The following is a 15,996-nucleotide window of genomic DNA, read 5'->3' as shown; positions in this document are numbered from 1 at the left end:
CTGCCTGGCAGGGCCTCTTTGTTTCAGAGAATATTTCTCACCCCTCCAGCTACAGAAATTCCTCCCCCTCAGCAATGCCGCCCAAAGCCGAGGCCAAGGTGCCCATGGACAGAGCGGAAGAGCTTCTCCAAGTTGCCAAGGGGCCAGGCCATTTGCACAAAATTTCCAGGGTATGAAGTTGCGACCATCCCTCTCATTTCAGAAAACGAAAGAACCTCTTTCCAGAGCCCTCGGCCCACGTCCAGTTCTCTCCAGAGTGTTATGGCCAATACAGTAGCCACCAGCCCCATGTGACCATCAGACCCTTGAATTGTGGATAGTCTGAATTGAGGTGTGCCGTAAGAGTCAAATACACACCAGATTTTGAAGACATAGTATGAAAAAAAGAATGTAAAATCTCTCGGTAATAATTTTTATATTGATTACATGTCGAAATGCTAATATTTTGGATGTATTAGGTTAAAAATTTTTGTGCCACAGCGACCACATACCAACCAGCTTCAGCCTACTTCCTTCTTCCTCGATGTGGTCTACTTCCTCTAGGTCTACCTTCTGCTGGGAAAGCCGGCAGTACCTGGGTTCTTCACTACCCTACTCACTCCAGTGTCTGGGTCCGCTCACCTTTGTCTCCGGGATGGGGACGAAGGTCATGAACTCGTCCACGTGGCCCACGGTCAGCCAGTCGGAGTAGAGCTCCACGGGCGCCTGCACCTGCTGGGCCTGCAGGAAGTCCCGCACCACCTTGGTCATCCTCCGACCGCCGGACCTGCGGCAGGATTGGGGAGGAGGCAGCTTTTCAGAAGGCTGTCCACCATGCCCGCCTCTCCAGAGGGCCTGCGGCCTCTGCAGTGCAGCCTGAACCCAGGTGGCATTGGCGGAGAAGTCACAGACAGAGCTGCAGCGCCCAGAGACCCTGGCACAGGCAGGAAGGCGTCTGAGCCCAAGGGCAAAGAGCGAGGTGTTAGCTGCAGCCACGGCCTGTGTGCAGGGCACAGAGCCCAGATCCAGCCCCTAAGGGTGCCAGCAGGTGTGAGGAGGCCAGCTTCTGTGCTCAGGGGTCCTGCCTGGACGGCTGGAGGGGGCTAAGGCACAAGCGTGGTTCCAAAATCTGCCCTTGGCCATGTGCTTCTTTGCTGTGTTAACTTCTACTCAACTAATCTTTAATCGGTTCAAGTGACACCTCCTCCAGGAAGCCCTTCCTAACTTCTAGACCCCCTGAGGTCATCAATTTCATTACCCTTAGAATAGAACCCAAGGTCCTTACAGTGGCCAACAAATTCCTCTCTGGTCTGACCACTGCCTGGCCTTCCTCCCTCACCTCCTCCCTTCTTCCCTGTTCTGTTTGCACCAGCCACGGACTAAACCTGTTACCACCCCAAGGCTCTGCCCTTGCTGTTCCCTCTATTTGGAATGCTCTTCCCCTCTGATCTTCCCATGGCTGCCTCCTCGTCGTCATCCAAGCCTCAATTCCACAGTCACTTCCTCAGAGCCACCGAAGCGAACGTGCCCCGGCCCCTCGCTCCCCATCAGGGAACACTATTCATCCTCTCCATTGCACTCGACGCCCGGAAGTACTGTATTTACTTGCTCGCTTCCATGTTTACTTTCTGTACTCGCCCTACCCCTAACTGGAAACTCCCCGAGAGCCGGGACCTTGTGTCCCCAGAGCCTAGAACAATGCCTGACTCAGAGAAGGCCCCCCATAAAGATTCATCTCTAAGAAGCCCTCCCGAACTCCCAAGGGGGTTCCCTCCTTGGGATCCCCTGGCCCCTGTCACTCTTTCTATTGCCGTATGCCCCCATGTTTCATGTCTGTGATCTCCACCACCTCCTTGAAGGCAGGGGCTGGACTTCATGTCAGGAACCCTATGCCCGACATGGGGCTTGGCACTTGGCTGGTGCCTGGGAAGTACCTGCTGAATGGATGGGCGACTGTTGAGTGGAGGGAGAAGGCGGGAGGGTGAGCAAACGGTCACACTGCCTGTGCCAATGGCCTCCTCCTAAAAGGCAGAGCATCTCATGTGGCTCACAGGGACTTGGGGCCCAAATCCTGGCTGATCCCATACATGCAGGTTCCTGGCAGCCCTTTTGTGAAGTGAGGACCCACAGTACTCACTCTCTCTCCAGGACTGCCCTAACTAAGGAAGAATCTACCTTTCCATTGATTGGTGGGTCACCTGGGGAGAGAGTGAGGGTGTTGTGGACAGGCCAGGGAGCAGGGACGTATGCCTCTGGGGCAAGGCCATGTCTTCTCAGGCCTCTTCATGTATGGGCACCGTGAGGATTTGTCAGTGTGCTCCCGCTCATCTTCTTTCAGTATTTCTTCTCTGGACTCCTTCATCCCTTCCCAACCTGGTGTATAATCTCATTATATAACACCCCCCCCCCCCATTTTGGGAAGACAGTTATTTACTTAGTTTTATATTAGACCCTAATTCATACTAAGATGTAAAGACTAACTTGGTTTGCTTTCCAAGAGTGTCTGTATCTTATCAGAGAGTTGTGGGAGCGGTTACCTTTCCCAGCTAATCGTTCCATGTATGAGTAACCCAGGCCACTTCAAGATAAACAGTAACCTCCCTGCCCCACCGTCCCCAGCCACACCCGGGCTTCTCTTACAGAGGAAAGCTGCTCCCGATGAGGATCCGGCCCAGGGGGTATCTCTTGCCGTTCACGGTCACTGGGGGACTGACCTCCAGGTTCCCAAAAGAATCAAGGCTGGTGACAGTCTCAAAGAGGGGCTCCCGGGTCACATAGCCGAAATCTGGGCCCTGGGCAGGGGGCACACACCCGTCATTAGTCTCCTGCAGCCAGGAGTCCTCAGCACCAACCCAGCCACCCTCTGATGCCCACTCTTTCACCACCTCCGGTCTGGTACTGCAGGCACTTAGCCCCTGGAGGGGTCCTCCATGGTCGTCTTATTCCCACCGAAGACCAGGGGTCTGGCACGGGGGGGCCAAGTTCATGAGCACCTTGGTGGGAGGGTGGGCGTGAATAGGAGAATATGAGCATGTATGAGTGTGTGTGTGCACCCCTGGGTCTCTGCCTGTGCCTCAAACACAGAGTGATATTGGTGATCTCAGGATTAGTCCTCACTTTGTGCCATGTCCCTGCTCATCTCTTAATTTCTCGGACCCTCAGTTTCCCCATCTGTAAAAGAGGTGTTGGATTAGGTGACGTGAGGCAAGCAGCAGACTGTATCATTGTTCCCGGAGACTTGTCACCCCCCTTCCCAGTAAGAGGATTTTGCACCCGGAGCCATTGCTGTGTGACTTCTGGCATCTCCCTGTGGAAGGAATATACGCCCCCACCCATGTCAGACTTGGTCATGTGACTTGCTTTGGCCAATGAAACGTGAGCAGAAGTGACACATGCCAGTTCAGAGCAGAAGCCACAGGAGCCACTGTGTGTGCCTGCCCCCTCTCTGTCTCTTCCCCTGGGCGAGGAGAATGGCATTTCCCAGCCGGGGTTGCCCCTGCAGCCTGGGCGCTAGAATGAAGGCATGAGAAAGTAGAGCTGCAGAAAACCAACCAGCAGTCAACAGAGAGCGCAAGCGAGACATAGACCTTTGCTGTTGTCAGCCATTGACATCCGGGGGTTGTTTGTTACCACAGCCTTATCTAGAGGAAGCTGACCAGTACAGGCAGATAGGGACAAAATGCCACCCCAACCCATTCTCAATCAGCCGTATCGTTCACTGATCCCAGATGTAGCTCCAGAATCTTTCTTAGCACAGAGCTCCAACAGACTGGAGTTGGCAGATGATAAAACCCCAGTGACCCCCTGAATTTTAAGATTCTTTCTTTCACGATCTTTTGGCAAAAAAGTGGGGGCTGGCGTGGGAGCTTGCCTTGTGGCTGGAACTAAGCTTGCCTGACAAAAATCCTTGTTAACAAAGCCGTGGAGTGGGAAGACGTGGTTTGTCCTGGCCTAGCTGTGAGGCTCAGGGGACACCCGTGCCCGGTGGGGTGGACTCTGCAGCTTACTGCTTTCTCGCCTGGGAACCCCAGATGGCAAGGTGCGATTTGCTGGAGGCTGGGGCAGCTAGGGCTTTACGGCATCCCCCAGGCAAGCAGGCACAGCACCCAGACGGGCTTGGCCCCGGCCTCCAGGGACAACGCAGCTCGGTGCCTTGAAACCAGGCCAGCCCGGAACTCTGCAGGCGGACGGTGGTCCGGGCAGAGAGCGAGCAGAGTCTGGGAGGCCTCGGGTCTCATGCCTCTGGCAACCGCTGCTGGTGGCCGGTCACAGTGTTGGAGGAAGGGGACAGTCCTCCCTGAGGGTAGTGTCCAGGGCTGGGGACGGAAAACCGCAACAACAGCTGGTGGTGGTCATGGCATCAGTGCAGCACAGGTGCCTTATATCAGGCCCTCCATCCTCACAAGAGTCCTGGGAGGTGGGTACCGTTTCTATGCCCGTTTTACAGATGAGGAAACTGAGGCTTGAGGAGGTAAGTTGCTTGCCCAAGGTCACACTGCTGCTAAGGGGTGGAACCGGGACTCAGGGCCAGGTCAGTGGAACATTCCAGAGCTTTGCGCTCACATTGCTGGCTCTGCCATCTCCCTGTGATGAGGGGACTAGGTTCTTGAATGTTCTCAAGAAGCAGGTCTGAACCTGGCAGGGAGCCTCCGGGCGGCCCTGACGTCTTATGAGAGGCTGCCCTGCGTGTGACCTGGGGAAAGCCCAAACTACCCCCGTCTCTGCTTCTCGCTCTGTCCGAGCCTTGCTGGCCAGTTCAAGGTGGAAGGTGAGGGCAAGAGATTAATTTCCCTTCTGCCCTCACTCAGCCGGCTGTTGAGGGCATGAAAGGGGAGTGGTAATGGCCTCTAGGATTGGCATGGGGTTCCGATTGCGTTAAGAAAACCCCACAAGGCCAGCCCAGTGGTACAGCGGTTAAGTGCGCACGTTCCGCTTCAGTGGCCTGGGGTTCGCTGGTTTGGATCCCGGGTGCAGACATGGCACCGCTTGGCAAGCCATGCTGTGGCAGGTGTCCCACGTATAAAGTAGAGGAAGATGGGCACGGATGTTAGCTCAGGGCCAGTCTTCCTCAGCAAAAAGAGGAGGATTGGCAGCCGATGTTAGCTCAGGGCTAATCTTTCTCAAAAAAGAAAAGAAAAAGAAAACCCCATGAACTGAAACTCAGCTTTAATGACCCTTGAAGCTGGAACCCAGATTTTTGACAATTGCTTAACTATAATTTCCTCTTTGAAACTTACTTTGCTGCAAGTTGGAGGTGGAGCAGCGGCAGGAACCAGGCCCCCGCCCTGCCTCTGTCTCCCACAGTTCCATTTCCCACGAGAAAACTATCCATGTTTTGGAAAAACGTCCGTTATCAGAGCAGAAAAGGACCTTAGAGGTCACCATCCCACCTGACCCACTGAGCAGATGAGAAGACGGAGGCCCCGGCAGCAGACTTATTTGTCGAGGGGGCCCAAGGTCTCCAGACCACTCTGGCACGTTGGGAGTCCCCAGCATCGTGCCCCCAGCCCCGCCCCAGGGTGGCCCTCAGCATCTCACCAGGAGTTGCTTCACTGGGAAGTCCTTCAGGTTTCCATCTCGGGGGGAGTCCAGCACCACGGGGAAGCCTTTATGGGGGGCCTCGATGTAGCCAAACTCAATTTCATCCTGTGAGGACACCAAGGACAGCCAGCCATCAGAGGAGCCCAGGGACCCCAGGGGATACCAGCCGGCCTCCTCAATTCCCCTTCCCATGAGCAAGCAACGGCCGTGGTTTCTCACACATCCTTCCACACAGAGTCTCTGCACATCCCAAGCGCAGCTGCGCTCATATCCACCCCATTTTTAAAAACCTAATGGGTAACATCCCGTGTGCATTTCCTGCAGGTAACACCTTAACTTGAAGCGCATTCTGTATTTATAGGTTGGCTTCATTCTTTTTAGCTGCTGTATAGTACTCCACGGTGGGGCTGAGCCCTCAACGTGGTTACCTAGTCCCCCACGGATGGACAGCTAGGTTGTTTTACAGTCTTTTGTCCTACAAGAAGTAATCCTGCAGGAACGGCTTGCTACAGCCGTGCCTCTGTGCCCAAGAGCACAGGTGATGCGACAGCAGGATTCCCATCCGCGGAGCTGCTGGCGGCCAGGATACTGACGTCAAGCCAGCTCTTCCTGCCTGCCCCCTGGCCGCGTCCTGCCCAGCCCCGGGGTCCTCACCTGGATCCAGCGGTCGCCTCGGTTCATGTACTGGAAGCAAACCTTCAGTTCACAGTTGGTTTTCTCAACCAGGTTCTTCACCTCTTTGAGGAACAGGTAATTGTCCTTCATGCTGAGAAGTTTGGGGAAGAGGGGATGGCCAGGAGGAAGGGTGAGGAGGGACGAGGGCCAGCCCACTGAGGTGGTGACAGCAGCTGGCTGTGCCTGGCAGAGGAGGCCACATCTGTGCTCACAGACACCTTTGCAAAGGCCACTGGAGCCAAGGGCCAAGCAAACTCAGCCACCCACGTGGTGTTTGCCAAGGTCATGAACAAATAGAACGAGGAGGGGAACTCTCACCCCCACCTGCCCCCCAACATTACATCTCTGACTCCCCAGATTTCCAAAGAGGAGTCCTGCCTAGCATGGAGGCAGGGGACGGGCCCGGGACCTCAAGGATCCCTTCCGGTGCGGCCAGCATCCACCTGCAGGCACTTCTTCTCGTCTCGCTGTGGCTGTCTAGCACATAACAGGTGCTCGATAAAAAACTGCTGAATGAATGAGATGAGCTGACTATGCGTTGCTTAGGAGGCCCATACCAGCTACACGGTATGGGCCAAGAATGAGAACAGAAACGGTAGCTATTATTTTTAGAGCCCACACTCGGTGCCAGGACTTTGGATTAATACTTTGCCTGTTTCATCTCATTTAGTCCTCACAGTGACTCCGTGATGTCAGCATTTCAGAGAAACGGAGGCACAGAGAGGCCAAGTGAGTTGCTCAAAGTCACACAGCTGGTGAGTGACAGAGCCGGGATCCGAACTCAGGTCTGTTTGCCCCTGAAGCCCCAGCTCTTGGCCATTCTGCCACACTGCCTCTGCACCACGGCCACCGCTTACCAGCACACAAACACTGACACGGGAGGCAGGATGTTGGGGGTCATGATCCATGGAGCAATCCGGAACAGCACGGTGTCCGTGAAGATGGGTGTCAGCGGAATCCCCTGGGCATGGGAGAGAAGGACAGGGGATCAGAAAGTCTTGTCAGGGTGTTTTTCACGCCTGTCTCCCAAAGTGCATGAAACTGACAACAACGGGACACTTATTGAGCACTGCCTGTATGCCAGGCCCCGAGGTAACTATTTTTTTGACATGCGTCAATTCATTTCCACCTCACAACAACCCCGGGGGATAGATGCTATTATAATCCTTGTTTTACAGATGGGGAAATTTTGTCACAGACCTCTGAGTCACAGAGCTGTTATGGAGCCATCCAAGGGCACCTGGCAGGGCCGGGATTAAACCCAGGTGGTCTGGCCTCTGAGCCCCCACTCTTCACCACTGTCTGGTCCTGCCCCGTCCAAGCTCTCTTCTTAAAATCAGCCCATGATGGCTGGGCCTTTTGAGTCTCTGTGGTGCCCGCTGGAGGGGCCGGTCTGAGAGCCCCTGATGGCCAGGCTGCTCCAGGCACCGGCAGGAGCAGGAGAGGCCCCTCCCCACCCTGGCCTGTTAGCTCCGCCCCTCCTGCCTGGTCCTCTTCCCAGGGACCTGAAGGTGCTTTGTGAATGTCTTGATGTTCACAGCCACCCTGGGAAGCAGGAGCTTTGTCATTTCTGTTTACAGGTGGAGAAACAGGGCACAGGGAGTAAACCCACTCGCCCAGTCTCATGTGCTTGAACCTGCGCCGTCCGACACCAGAGCCCATTCTCGGAAATCTCAGCCAGGCCCAGCCTCACCCTTCTCAGTGTGGGTGGTGGGGGGCATCTAGGTCTCCAAGCCTGGGCCCCCCTCGGTGCTGTGAGGGGGGGGCCTGGAGTTGCCCTCCGGAAGGAGCCCCGCCTCGGCCCCTGGGGCAGCCCCCCGTGGTGGAGGCCTGGGGCTCTCACCTCGGCCATATACTCCAGCAGGCTGACGTGGATGTTGACCAGGCCGGAGAAGCCCTCGTCGGGGAATCGCAGGCCTTCCACGAAGAACAGCAGCTCCGCGGAGCCGCCCGTGTACTTGACCACGTGGTAGAGCTTCCGCCGGCCCAGGATGTGGATGTAACGCTGGCCGAAAAACGGGTCTGGTGGGAGAAGGACCAGCGTGAGGGCCCCACCCCCACCAGGAGGAGGTCAGTGGGGCCGGGTCACTGATGGGGACGAGACAGCAGAGTAAGCTGGCCTCCAGACACAGAAAAGCAGAAGCAGAAAATGCCCCCAGCAGGGCCGTGGCTTGGTCATCGTCCCAGTACCGCTGTGCACTAGCCGTGGGACCCTGAACCAGACCACCTCTTGGGCTTCTGGCTTCCTCATCGATAAGAGGAGCTAACTCGCCCGGGAACCACAGACATGAAATGATAACAGGTGGTGCTGACTGAGCAGCTAGTGATGTCGGGGGACGATATTATTGTTCCAGTTTTATGCATGAGGAAACCGAGTCTCAGAAGGGAGAAATGCTTTGTCCCCGGTCAAACAGCCAGTAAGTGACCGAACTGGGACTCAAATTCGTGTCTAATCTGAACCCCAAGCCCCCTCCACTTTATATAGATAAAATATCAATATGCCCACTTGTACCAAAAATTCCCCTCCGTCTGATGGAAGCCATGTTGGCGTCAGACCCACACTTGGATTTCTGGCTGGACGTTTTCGAGCTGGGAGGAAAGGCGGGTCTCCAGCGCTCCTGCCCCACTGAAGCCTCCCAGCTCTTCACAGAGCTGTTCCCTCTGCTGGGGACAGTCGTCTCCCTTCTTCTTTCAGGCGTTGGTTTTGTCACTTCTGGGCATCGTTCCCGGATGCCTCAGAGACCAAGCCAGGGGCCCGTTCTCCACCATCACAGCCTTTGTAAACGGTGTGATCTCAGTGTTTAGCTGTTGGCCCCAAGAGCCTGTCACCTTCGTGGGGGCAGAGACAGGCCCAGATGGGCCCAGTGCTGGCCCGGCACGTGGTCGTGTTTAATGAATCTACCGGATGGACCAATGGCTCCCACGCCACTCCCTGTAAGAGAATTTTCAGGCCAATTCAGAGCACACGTATTGAATTACTACTCTGTGGCCAGCAGGGGCGAAGACCTTTGGGGGAGACAGAGATGGTCAAGAGGCAGCATCTCTGTCTGTCCGGGAGCAGTGCTCCGCCGATGGTAAGACAGCGCAGATGTGGGAAGTGTCATAACAGAGCCACAAGGTGAGCTTACTGGGGTGAGGGAGAGGCTGCAGGGCGGGAAGCGTTTGAGCGGAGGAGGGTGGCCATGGAGAGGCCCCTGGGCAGGGAGGCGGGCTGCAGTGAGCAGCAAGATGCTTGCATTGGCAAAGCCATCGATCGAGGTAGGACCCTATGCAGTCCAGAAGGAGTTGCTTTACGCCCTGCCGAGTGGGAAGGGCAGAGTCAGGCTCAGCGCAGAACTATTGTCTACAACAACAGTGATGGTTAGTGACCAGTTGCTCAGGGTTAGAACATACGACCAGAACAGTCCTGGCACAAATAGGGGGCTTGATTAAAACTTGCAAAATGAATGGAGGAACCACGGAAGCCCAGGCTCAGGATGGCTCCTCATGTAGGACAATGAACTCAACTAGACTCTGGTTATATATCTCAGTGAGGGGGGTTACCTTTGTCGTTACGACTTCCAGAGTCAGAGAGACCTGGGTTCAAACACTGCTCTGGCTTTATAAACTATGAAATGTCAGGAAATTCACTTAACCTCCCTGAGCCTCAGTTTACTCATCTGTTAAATGGGGGATAATAATATTATGTCACAGTGTCATTGCGAGATAAAACGGCAGCATCCATAACTTAGTATAAACTCGGTAACCATGGGTAACCATCAGGAACAGCTGGGACCTGTTGGTATTACTCTTACGAGAGCCCTTGAATGAGTCAGGACCCCTTACTGGAAAACGCATGACCTTTTCATTGAATGGCTTATGAACAGAAGGCAAAGAAATAACACCTCACCCCGCCTTCCCTGGGGTGGGCCCAAGAAATGGGGCGCACAGACTCAGACGCTGGATGTCCCAAGGAACTCATCACAGCCCGATGAGCAAGGTGAGGTCCTTCTCACTCAGAAACGACAGCGTGCTCCCTGTGTCCCCATCACTGAGTACCTCCAAATGGATCTGTGTAATTAAAAATTCTCCCCCAGGCGCTCAGGGCCTCCCACGCCCACACGCCCCAGGCTGCACTTGAACTGATGCTCAGGACCTAGACGCCCACCTGTCTTTGCAGAACGCTCCAAAGCTTTCCCAGGGCTCCGGGCAGCCGGGAGGGCCCACCAGGGCCTGGGGAGGAGAGGGCTCTGGCCAGGGGAGCTGATCAGGTAGAAGGACACATTCTTATCCACCTGCCTGCAGTTTCCTCCCTCTTGTGGCCCGCAGTTTACATGTGTCTCTCTTTCTAGGGGCTTGAGCCAGCTCCAGGCAGATTGATTCCTTGGTGGGAACAATCCAGCCACTGTCCGGAGGAGCCTCCTCCCTCTGTCCCCGTCCCCAGTTCGGTGCAGGCCTGCCGGCTCTCCTCGTGGGAACCAACAATGCCCCTCTATTGGGTGGCTCACGTGCCTCAGGCTGGGCCCGGCAGCCACCCTGCCCTCTCCTTAGACCCAGGCATTGGCCCTGACGGCCGGCACGTGGTCTGGTTTGGCATAACCCTTCTGGTCACTGTGTTGCCATTCCATCTCCCAAGGAGACTCCACGAAAGGGTGACCAACCGTCCTGTTTTGCTGGGGACCGAGGGGTTTCCTGGGATGAGGGATTTTCAGTGCTAAAGCCGGGAAAGCCATGGGAAAACTGGGACAAGCTGGTCACTGTATCCTTGTAGGAAGAGATCAGGCCTCAACTTTGTGGTCCTGAGGCAGAATCTGAGGCTGGAGCACAGACACCTGGATCTTCCTAATAGCACTGGGGACTTCCGTCACTTCAATGATTATAATTAAGAATCATCATAATCATCCCAACAAAAGCAACAAGTGCCATCCATGGTGAGCGTTCCACAGGCTGGCTACTGTGCTGAGTGCCCGGCACGTGTTCCTCATTTAATCCCCATCACCGAGGGGACAGTCAGGCATCCCGTTGTCCCCACGTCTCATCACAGGTGAGGAACCCAAGGAACGGGCTGGTGGGTGGACCTGTCCAGATCCAGGATTTGAACCTCCTGGGCTCCAGAGCTCCTTCTCGGGGTCCCTTGGCCCCCAGCCCAGTCCCCTGCCCTTGGGGGACACAGGTGACATATGACATTCGTGTAACATGACACATTCTTATCCACAGGTGTACTTGGATTTTGACAAAACCTCAAAATATTTGCATAGAAGAAAAGGAAGAAAAGGAAACTGTGCCCCAGGTCGATTATTTTTCATGCTGTTCTGTCGTGTTGTGCAGAACGTTCACCCAGGATGCCATATTTGCTGGGAAACTGGCTACTCTGGGGTCATCGCTGTGTCAGTGACATGCCACCCTCCCCCGACCCAGCAGGATGCTGCCCAGATAAGCCAGCCTGGGGACCGCTTTCAAAGCGCTTGCAGTGTGGTTCCTCTGTTTCTTATCTGCTCAGGACCCACAGCAAGTGATGGGGAGGGATGCGATTACGGGGCCAGATCTCAATCCACTCCCAGCAACCAAAGAACCCTCTAGATAATGTCCAGGCATCACTATTGGCCACACATTGTGTGTCACAATTTGCAGCCATGGTCGGGAAGCTCAGGTGGAGGGCCTGCCTAGCAGCCCTGCCCTCTGGGGCACCCCTGGCCTGGCTGGGGTAAATATCACACCTCTGGCCCCCTGGGGCAGCGGAACCAGCCCAACTCTGGGGACATTCCAACCTGCCTGAGGTCACCGCCCAAGTCCAGGGTGGATCAGAAGGAGGACAGGCTTCGAGTGGCAGCGGTTCACTGCTGTCCTGGCTAAACAGCTCCCTAGGTGAGGGTCTGGGGCCCCTGTGGCTGGCTCCTCAGGGCGACTGGCCTGGTTTTCATGGGCTGTCCAGAGGTGGCCCTGGAGCTCGGCCAGAGATGGGCCCCCCAGACAGCTGGGCATCTGGGGGAGCCCCACCCTGCTCCACAGCAAATTGCAAAGCTAACAGTTCTGCTGAGAGAGCTGTTACTCCTAATACATAAATCAGACCTTGACAGTCCCTTGCTTAAAACCCTCTAGTGGCTTTCCACCGTACTGGGAATAAAATCCAAGCCGTCTCTGCATGCCCTGGCCCCGGCCCCGTTCGCTGACCTTGACTCCAACTCGTCTCCCTGCTCTTGTCTTCCTTCTGCTCCTCCAATACTCCAAGCTGGGTCCCTCCTCCGTGCTTTGTACGTGCTGTTCCCTCTGCCTAGAACTCTCTTCCCTGAGCTCATGCATGCCTGGTTCCTTCTCATTGTTGGTTTGGGTCTCAGCTCAGACGTCACCTGCTCAGAGAGGCCTTTGGGGACAGCCAGGCAGTGGTGTGTCGCCTCTACCCCTGCCATTGTCCAGTACTCGGCCTGTGTCATTTCCTCTAATTTGCTTCTTACTAGGTCTCCCTCCGAGACCGTCGCCCCCCTGGGCGGCAGGGTGTGAGAGCTCACTGTGGGGACCCCAGTGCTGGGGACAGCACGGGGCACTGGGGGCTCAGCATGCATTGACAGGAAGAATGAGACAGAGCAGGTGGCTGCGAGGACTAGCGCCCTGGTGGAAGCACTTTTCGTGCAGTGGGGCCAGGATGCCCCGTCACATCGAGAGGAGCAAGGCGTCACCTCCTCGAGGGTGCCCACAGCACCGCCAGGGCGCAGCTCTCAGCTCCAGAATGTCTGAGACGGGCAGAAAACACCTGGGGCGGGGGCTACCTGCCTCAGGGATCAGGAAGGCGACATGACTCCAGAAAGACGGACCTCAAAAGCTCTCCTGCCCTGGTTCATGGGGAAGAAGGGCCTCCGGGTTCTGCAGAAACCCACATCACTACCCACTCCTTTGAGGGAGGAGAGATCTATGCTGGGGCCTCTTGACGTCCCAGGACAACGGCGGTCCGGTTACTAAGAGGCCAGTCCTGGCCCCGTGCAGGCACCTACGCCTGCACCTGCCAAGGGAGCATTAGCGGGAGAGCCGGGCCCAGCGGGGGAGCCCAGTGAGTGCTGGTTGGGTCAGAGCCGCGAGAAGGAAGGGCTGGGCTGGGCTCACTCACTCTCCACGTAGAACACGCCCACTTTGTCCGAGTCCGACATGGAAATGTAGAGAACTATCTCGTATCCGGCGGGGAGGTGCTCCGGGCCTTTGGTCCTCAGGATCATCTGGGACATGTCCTTGAGGTCTGCGGGGCGGAGGCACGAGGAGGTTAGAATTAAGAGACTCGTGGCTGGCATGTGGGCTTACAAATGCCTGTGACTTTTATAATCAAGGCAAAGAAAACCCCACACACCTGTATTATGGAAACCTTAGAAAAGCATAAAAACCGGTTGTCAACTCCGACACCAAAACTGACTTCCTATAACCTTTTGGGAATTTCCTTCCAGTCCTTTTTCCATGTACGTGTCACTTCTGAAAAAACATGGCTCCAACTGAACCATATTAATAGTTTCGTCTTCTGTTTTTAGCAAGAGTGGATATTTGAGTCCACCATTCCCAGGAGACCCAGGGTCACTCCTGCCGCCCCCTCAGCCCGGCCCAGGACTTAGCCGGAGTGTTTCCATTGCTGCTCCCCGCCCCCAGCCCCGGTGCGGTCCTGCTGGCACCTTCCTTGCTGTAGGCCTTCTGGTCGTGGCAGTCCTCCTTGGGCAACCAGGGCGTGTCGCGGTCACAGTTCACCAGCAGGATGGCCCCCTGGCCCTCAGGGCCCCAGGTCCAGGATGCCTGCGTTGGCAAGGAGAGAGGTCAAAGCCCTCTTCCCCACCTTTTGGCAGTTACTCCCAGCCCCAGTGCAGACGCCACAGGCCACCAGAGAGACAGCCCCAGGACGAGAATAAAGAGCAGCCACCAGCCATAGTGGCAGCTGTGACCTGGCAAACATGAGTCCCACGTCTGATGCCTGCAGAGGGTCAGTGGAAGCACCCAAGGCAAGCTCAGGAGGGGGACGGTGGCAGAGAGACAGACAGGAAGGCTGACCGGGCATTCTCTTGCCCGGCGTGCCTGCGCCTGGAGGCGGGTGGGGGCAGGGGGATGGAGGGTGGCCAGAGCCACGAGCAGGCAGTCATTCTCCGACAGGCTCTCAAGTCTCCAGAGGGGTGCGGGGTGGGACGCCCGATGGACAGACACCCAGCTGTTATCAGACATGCTCTGAGTGCTCCAAATGGATCTGCAAGGGATCCGTTTTCTACATTGCAGCCAGAGCAACGTTAGAACGACTCCAACCAGATCACGTTGCTTTCCTGTTTTAAGCCCCGTCAGGGGCTCCAGTTGACTTAGGATAAAGCCCAAGTCCTCACTGTGGCCTGCAAGGCCCCATGCGACCTGCCCACCTCTCCACCTGCCCCTCCCATCCCCCTCGCTCACTCTGCTCCCCCCACACTGGCCAACTTTCTGCTCCCCAGAGACTCCGAGCTCTCAGGCCCTCGCCTGTGCTGGTCCCACTGCCTGAAGGCTTCCTGCCTCCCTTTACCTGGCCGACTCCCCTCCTCCTTCCGGCCCCTTCTTCCCCGAGGCCTCTCTGATTCTCCAGACCAGAGCAGCTTCCCTAGGCTTACACTTACAGCACTGTGCACGTTCTTTTTGGGGCAGACTTAGGATAATTGTAATGAAACAGCCACCCATGTCATTCTTTATGTAACATGGGTCCCCCCACAGGACTGTGGGCTCCCTGAGGGCAGGAGCTGCATTTTTCTGGTTCTTTCTGCATCCCCAGGGCCTGTATCCCCAGGAGATGCTCAACAAATATTTATGGGATGAAGGAAGAGAATATGCAACTTCACTGGCCCAGAGGGAGAAAGTCTGGGCAAGTTCAGGCCCACAGGGACTGTGTGACTTTGCCAAGGCTGCAGAGCTCCTCAGGGGAGGGCGGACGTCTCAGAGGCCTCCATGGAGGCTATTGTTACGTGGCTTGGCCAGGAACACAGAGAAAATATGTGCGGGGCTGACTCAGCTTCTGCTTGCAGCCAGCTGCCTAGGGGAAGCAGGGCTGGGGCAGAGCCCCACTGAGGAGCCTGAGAAGGGGCTCCCCAATAGGCCTGAGGCCCCCCCGGTGACGCGGAGAGAGGCTGGGGCCGGCTGCTAGGCTCCAGGCTTCTCACTGGGCTGTGTTTAACTTTTTAAAGTATCCATCAACATGTAATTTAAACCAGGCTTTAGATTGTTATTATAAAAGTAACATATGCCCACAGCAAAGATTGAAGTGATATAGAAGGGCAGGAAATGGAAAATAGAAGCAACAGCCTGGACGTACACAGAGCAAAACCAATGGAGCTTAAAAACCAGGTCGAGGGAAAAGTATGAAACAGAATGAGAGGGAGAACGCAATGCTCTCTGCACAGTGAAAAAGCCATGCGTACCGGCCACACCGCGTGTTTGGCAAGAATCGCAAGACCAGAAAGAGACACATTAAACCATTTGAATGGTCCATTGTGGGGGAGCAGAACCAGAGTAGGGAATGCAGGATAAAAGTGAATGAATGAATGAATGAACCATGCACGCACCATTAAAGATAACACGCCTTGAACCGAGAGGGTTACTGCAACCTTCTACTTCTGATGGTCTCCCTGACTCGGTTTTAAAATTTAAAAAAAAAAAGGGCAAAATAATAAGAGCAAATGCTTTGGCAGCACTTCCTCCGTGGCAGGATGTTTGTTCTTCCCAAGAACTCTACAAACGGGGGTGGATGGGGAGACCCGGCAGGCTGCGCCACGGCTGTTCCCGCAAGGAGCGTGGCTCCTCTGCTCTGTCCTCGGTGTGCTGTGTGTCTGGGGGCCTGTCTCCGGC

The 15,996-nt window shown here is 55.7% G+C and overlaps 1 protein-coding gene across 1 annotated transcript in view; it reads right to left on the bottom strand.

Annotated features, from left to right (window-relative positions):
- The window catches only part of PADI2 (peptidyl arginine deiminase 2), a 43,325-nt gene that overhangs the window by 7,019 nt on the left and 20,310 nt on the right, over window positions 1–15,996 (bottom strand). The window contains exons 5-12 of the mRNA XM_008506615.2: window positions 13,821–13,938; window positions 13,274–13,399; window positions 8,039–8,217; window positions 7,053–7,156; window positions 6,175–6,286; window positions 5,518–5,625; window positions 2,620–2,771; window positions 622–766 (exon numbers count right to left, since the gene is read on the bottom strand). Of these exons, the coding sequence (XP_008504837.1) occupies window positions 622–766; window positions 2,620–2,771; window positions 5,518–5,625; window positions 6,175–6,286; window positions 7,053–7,156; window positions 8,039–8,217; window positions 13,274–13,399; window positions 13,821–13,938 (1,044 nt within the window). The remainder of the gene's footprint in view (window positions 1–621; window positions 767–2,619; window positions 2,772–5,517; window positions 5,626–6,174; window positions 6,287–7,052; window positions 7,157–8,038; window positions 8,218–13,273; window positions 13,400–13,820; window positions 13,939–15,996) is intronic.

Source organism: Equus przewalskii, chromosome 2 (assembly GCF_037783145.1).
Source record: "Equus przewalskii isolate Varuska chromosome 2, EquPr2, whole genome shotgun sequence".
Classification (NCBI taxonomy): domain Eukaryota; kingdom Metazoa; phylum Chordata; class Mammalia; order Perissodactyla; family Equidae; genus Equus; species Equus przewalskii.
Note: the sequence above shows the minus strand (reverse complement) of the source record. Positions and strands in the feature narration are given on the sequence as shown.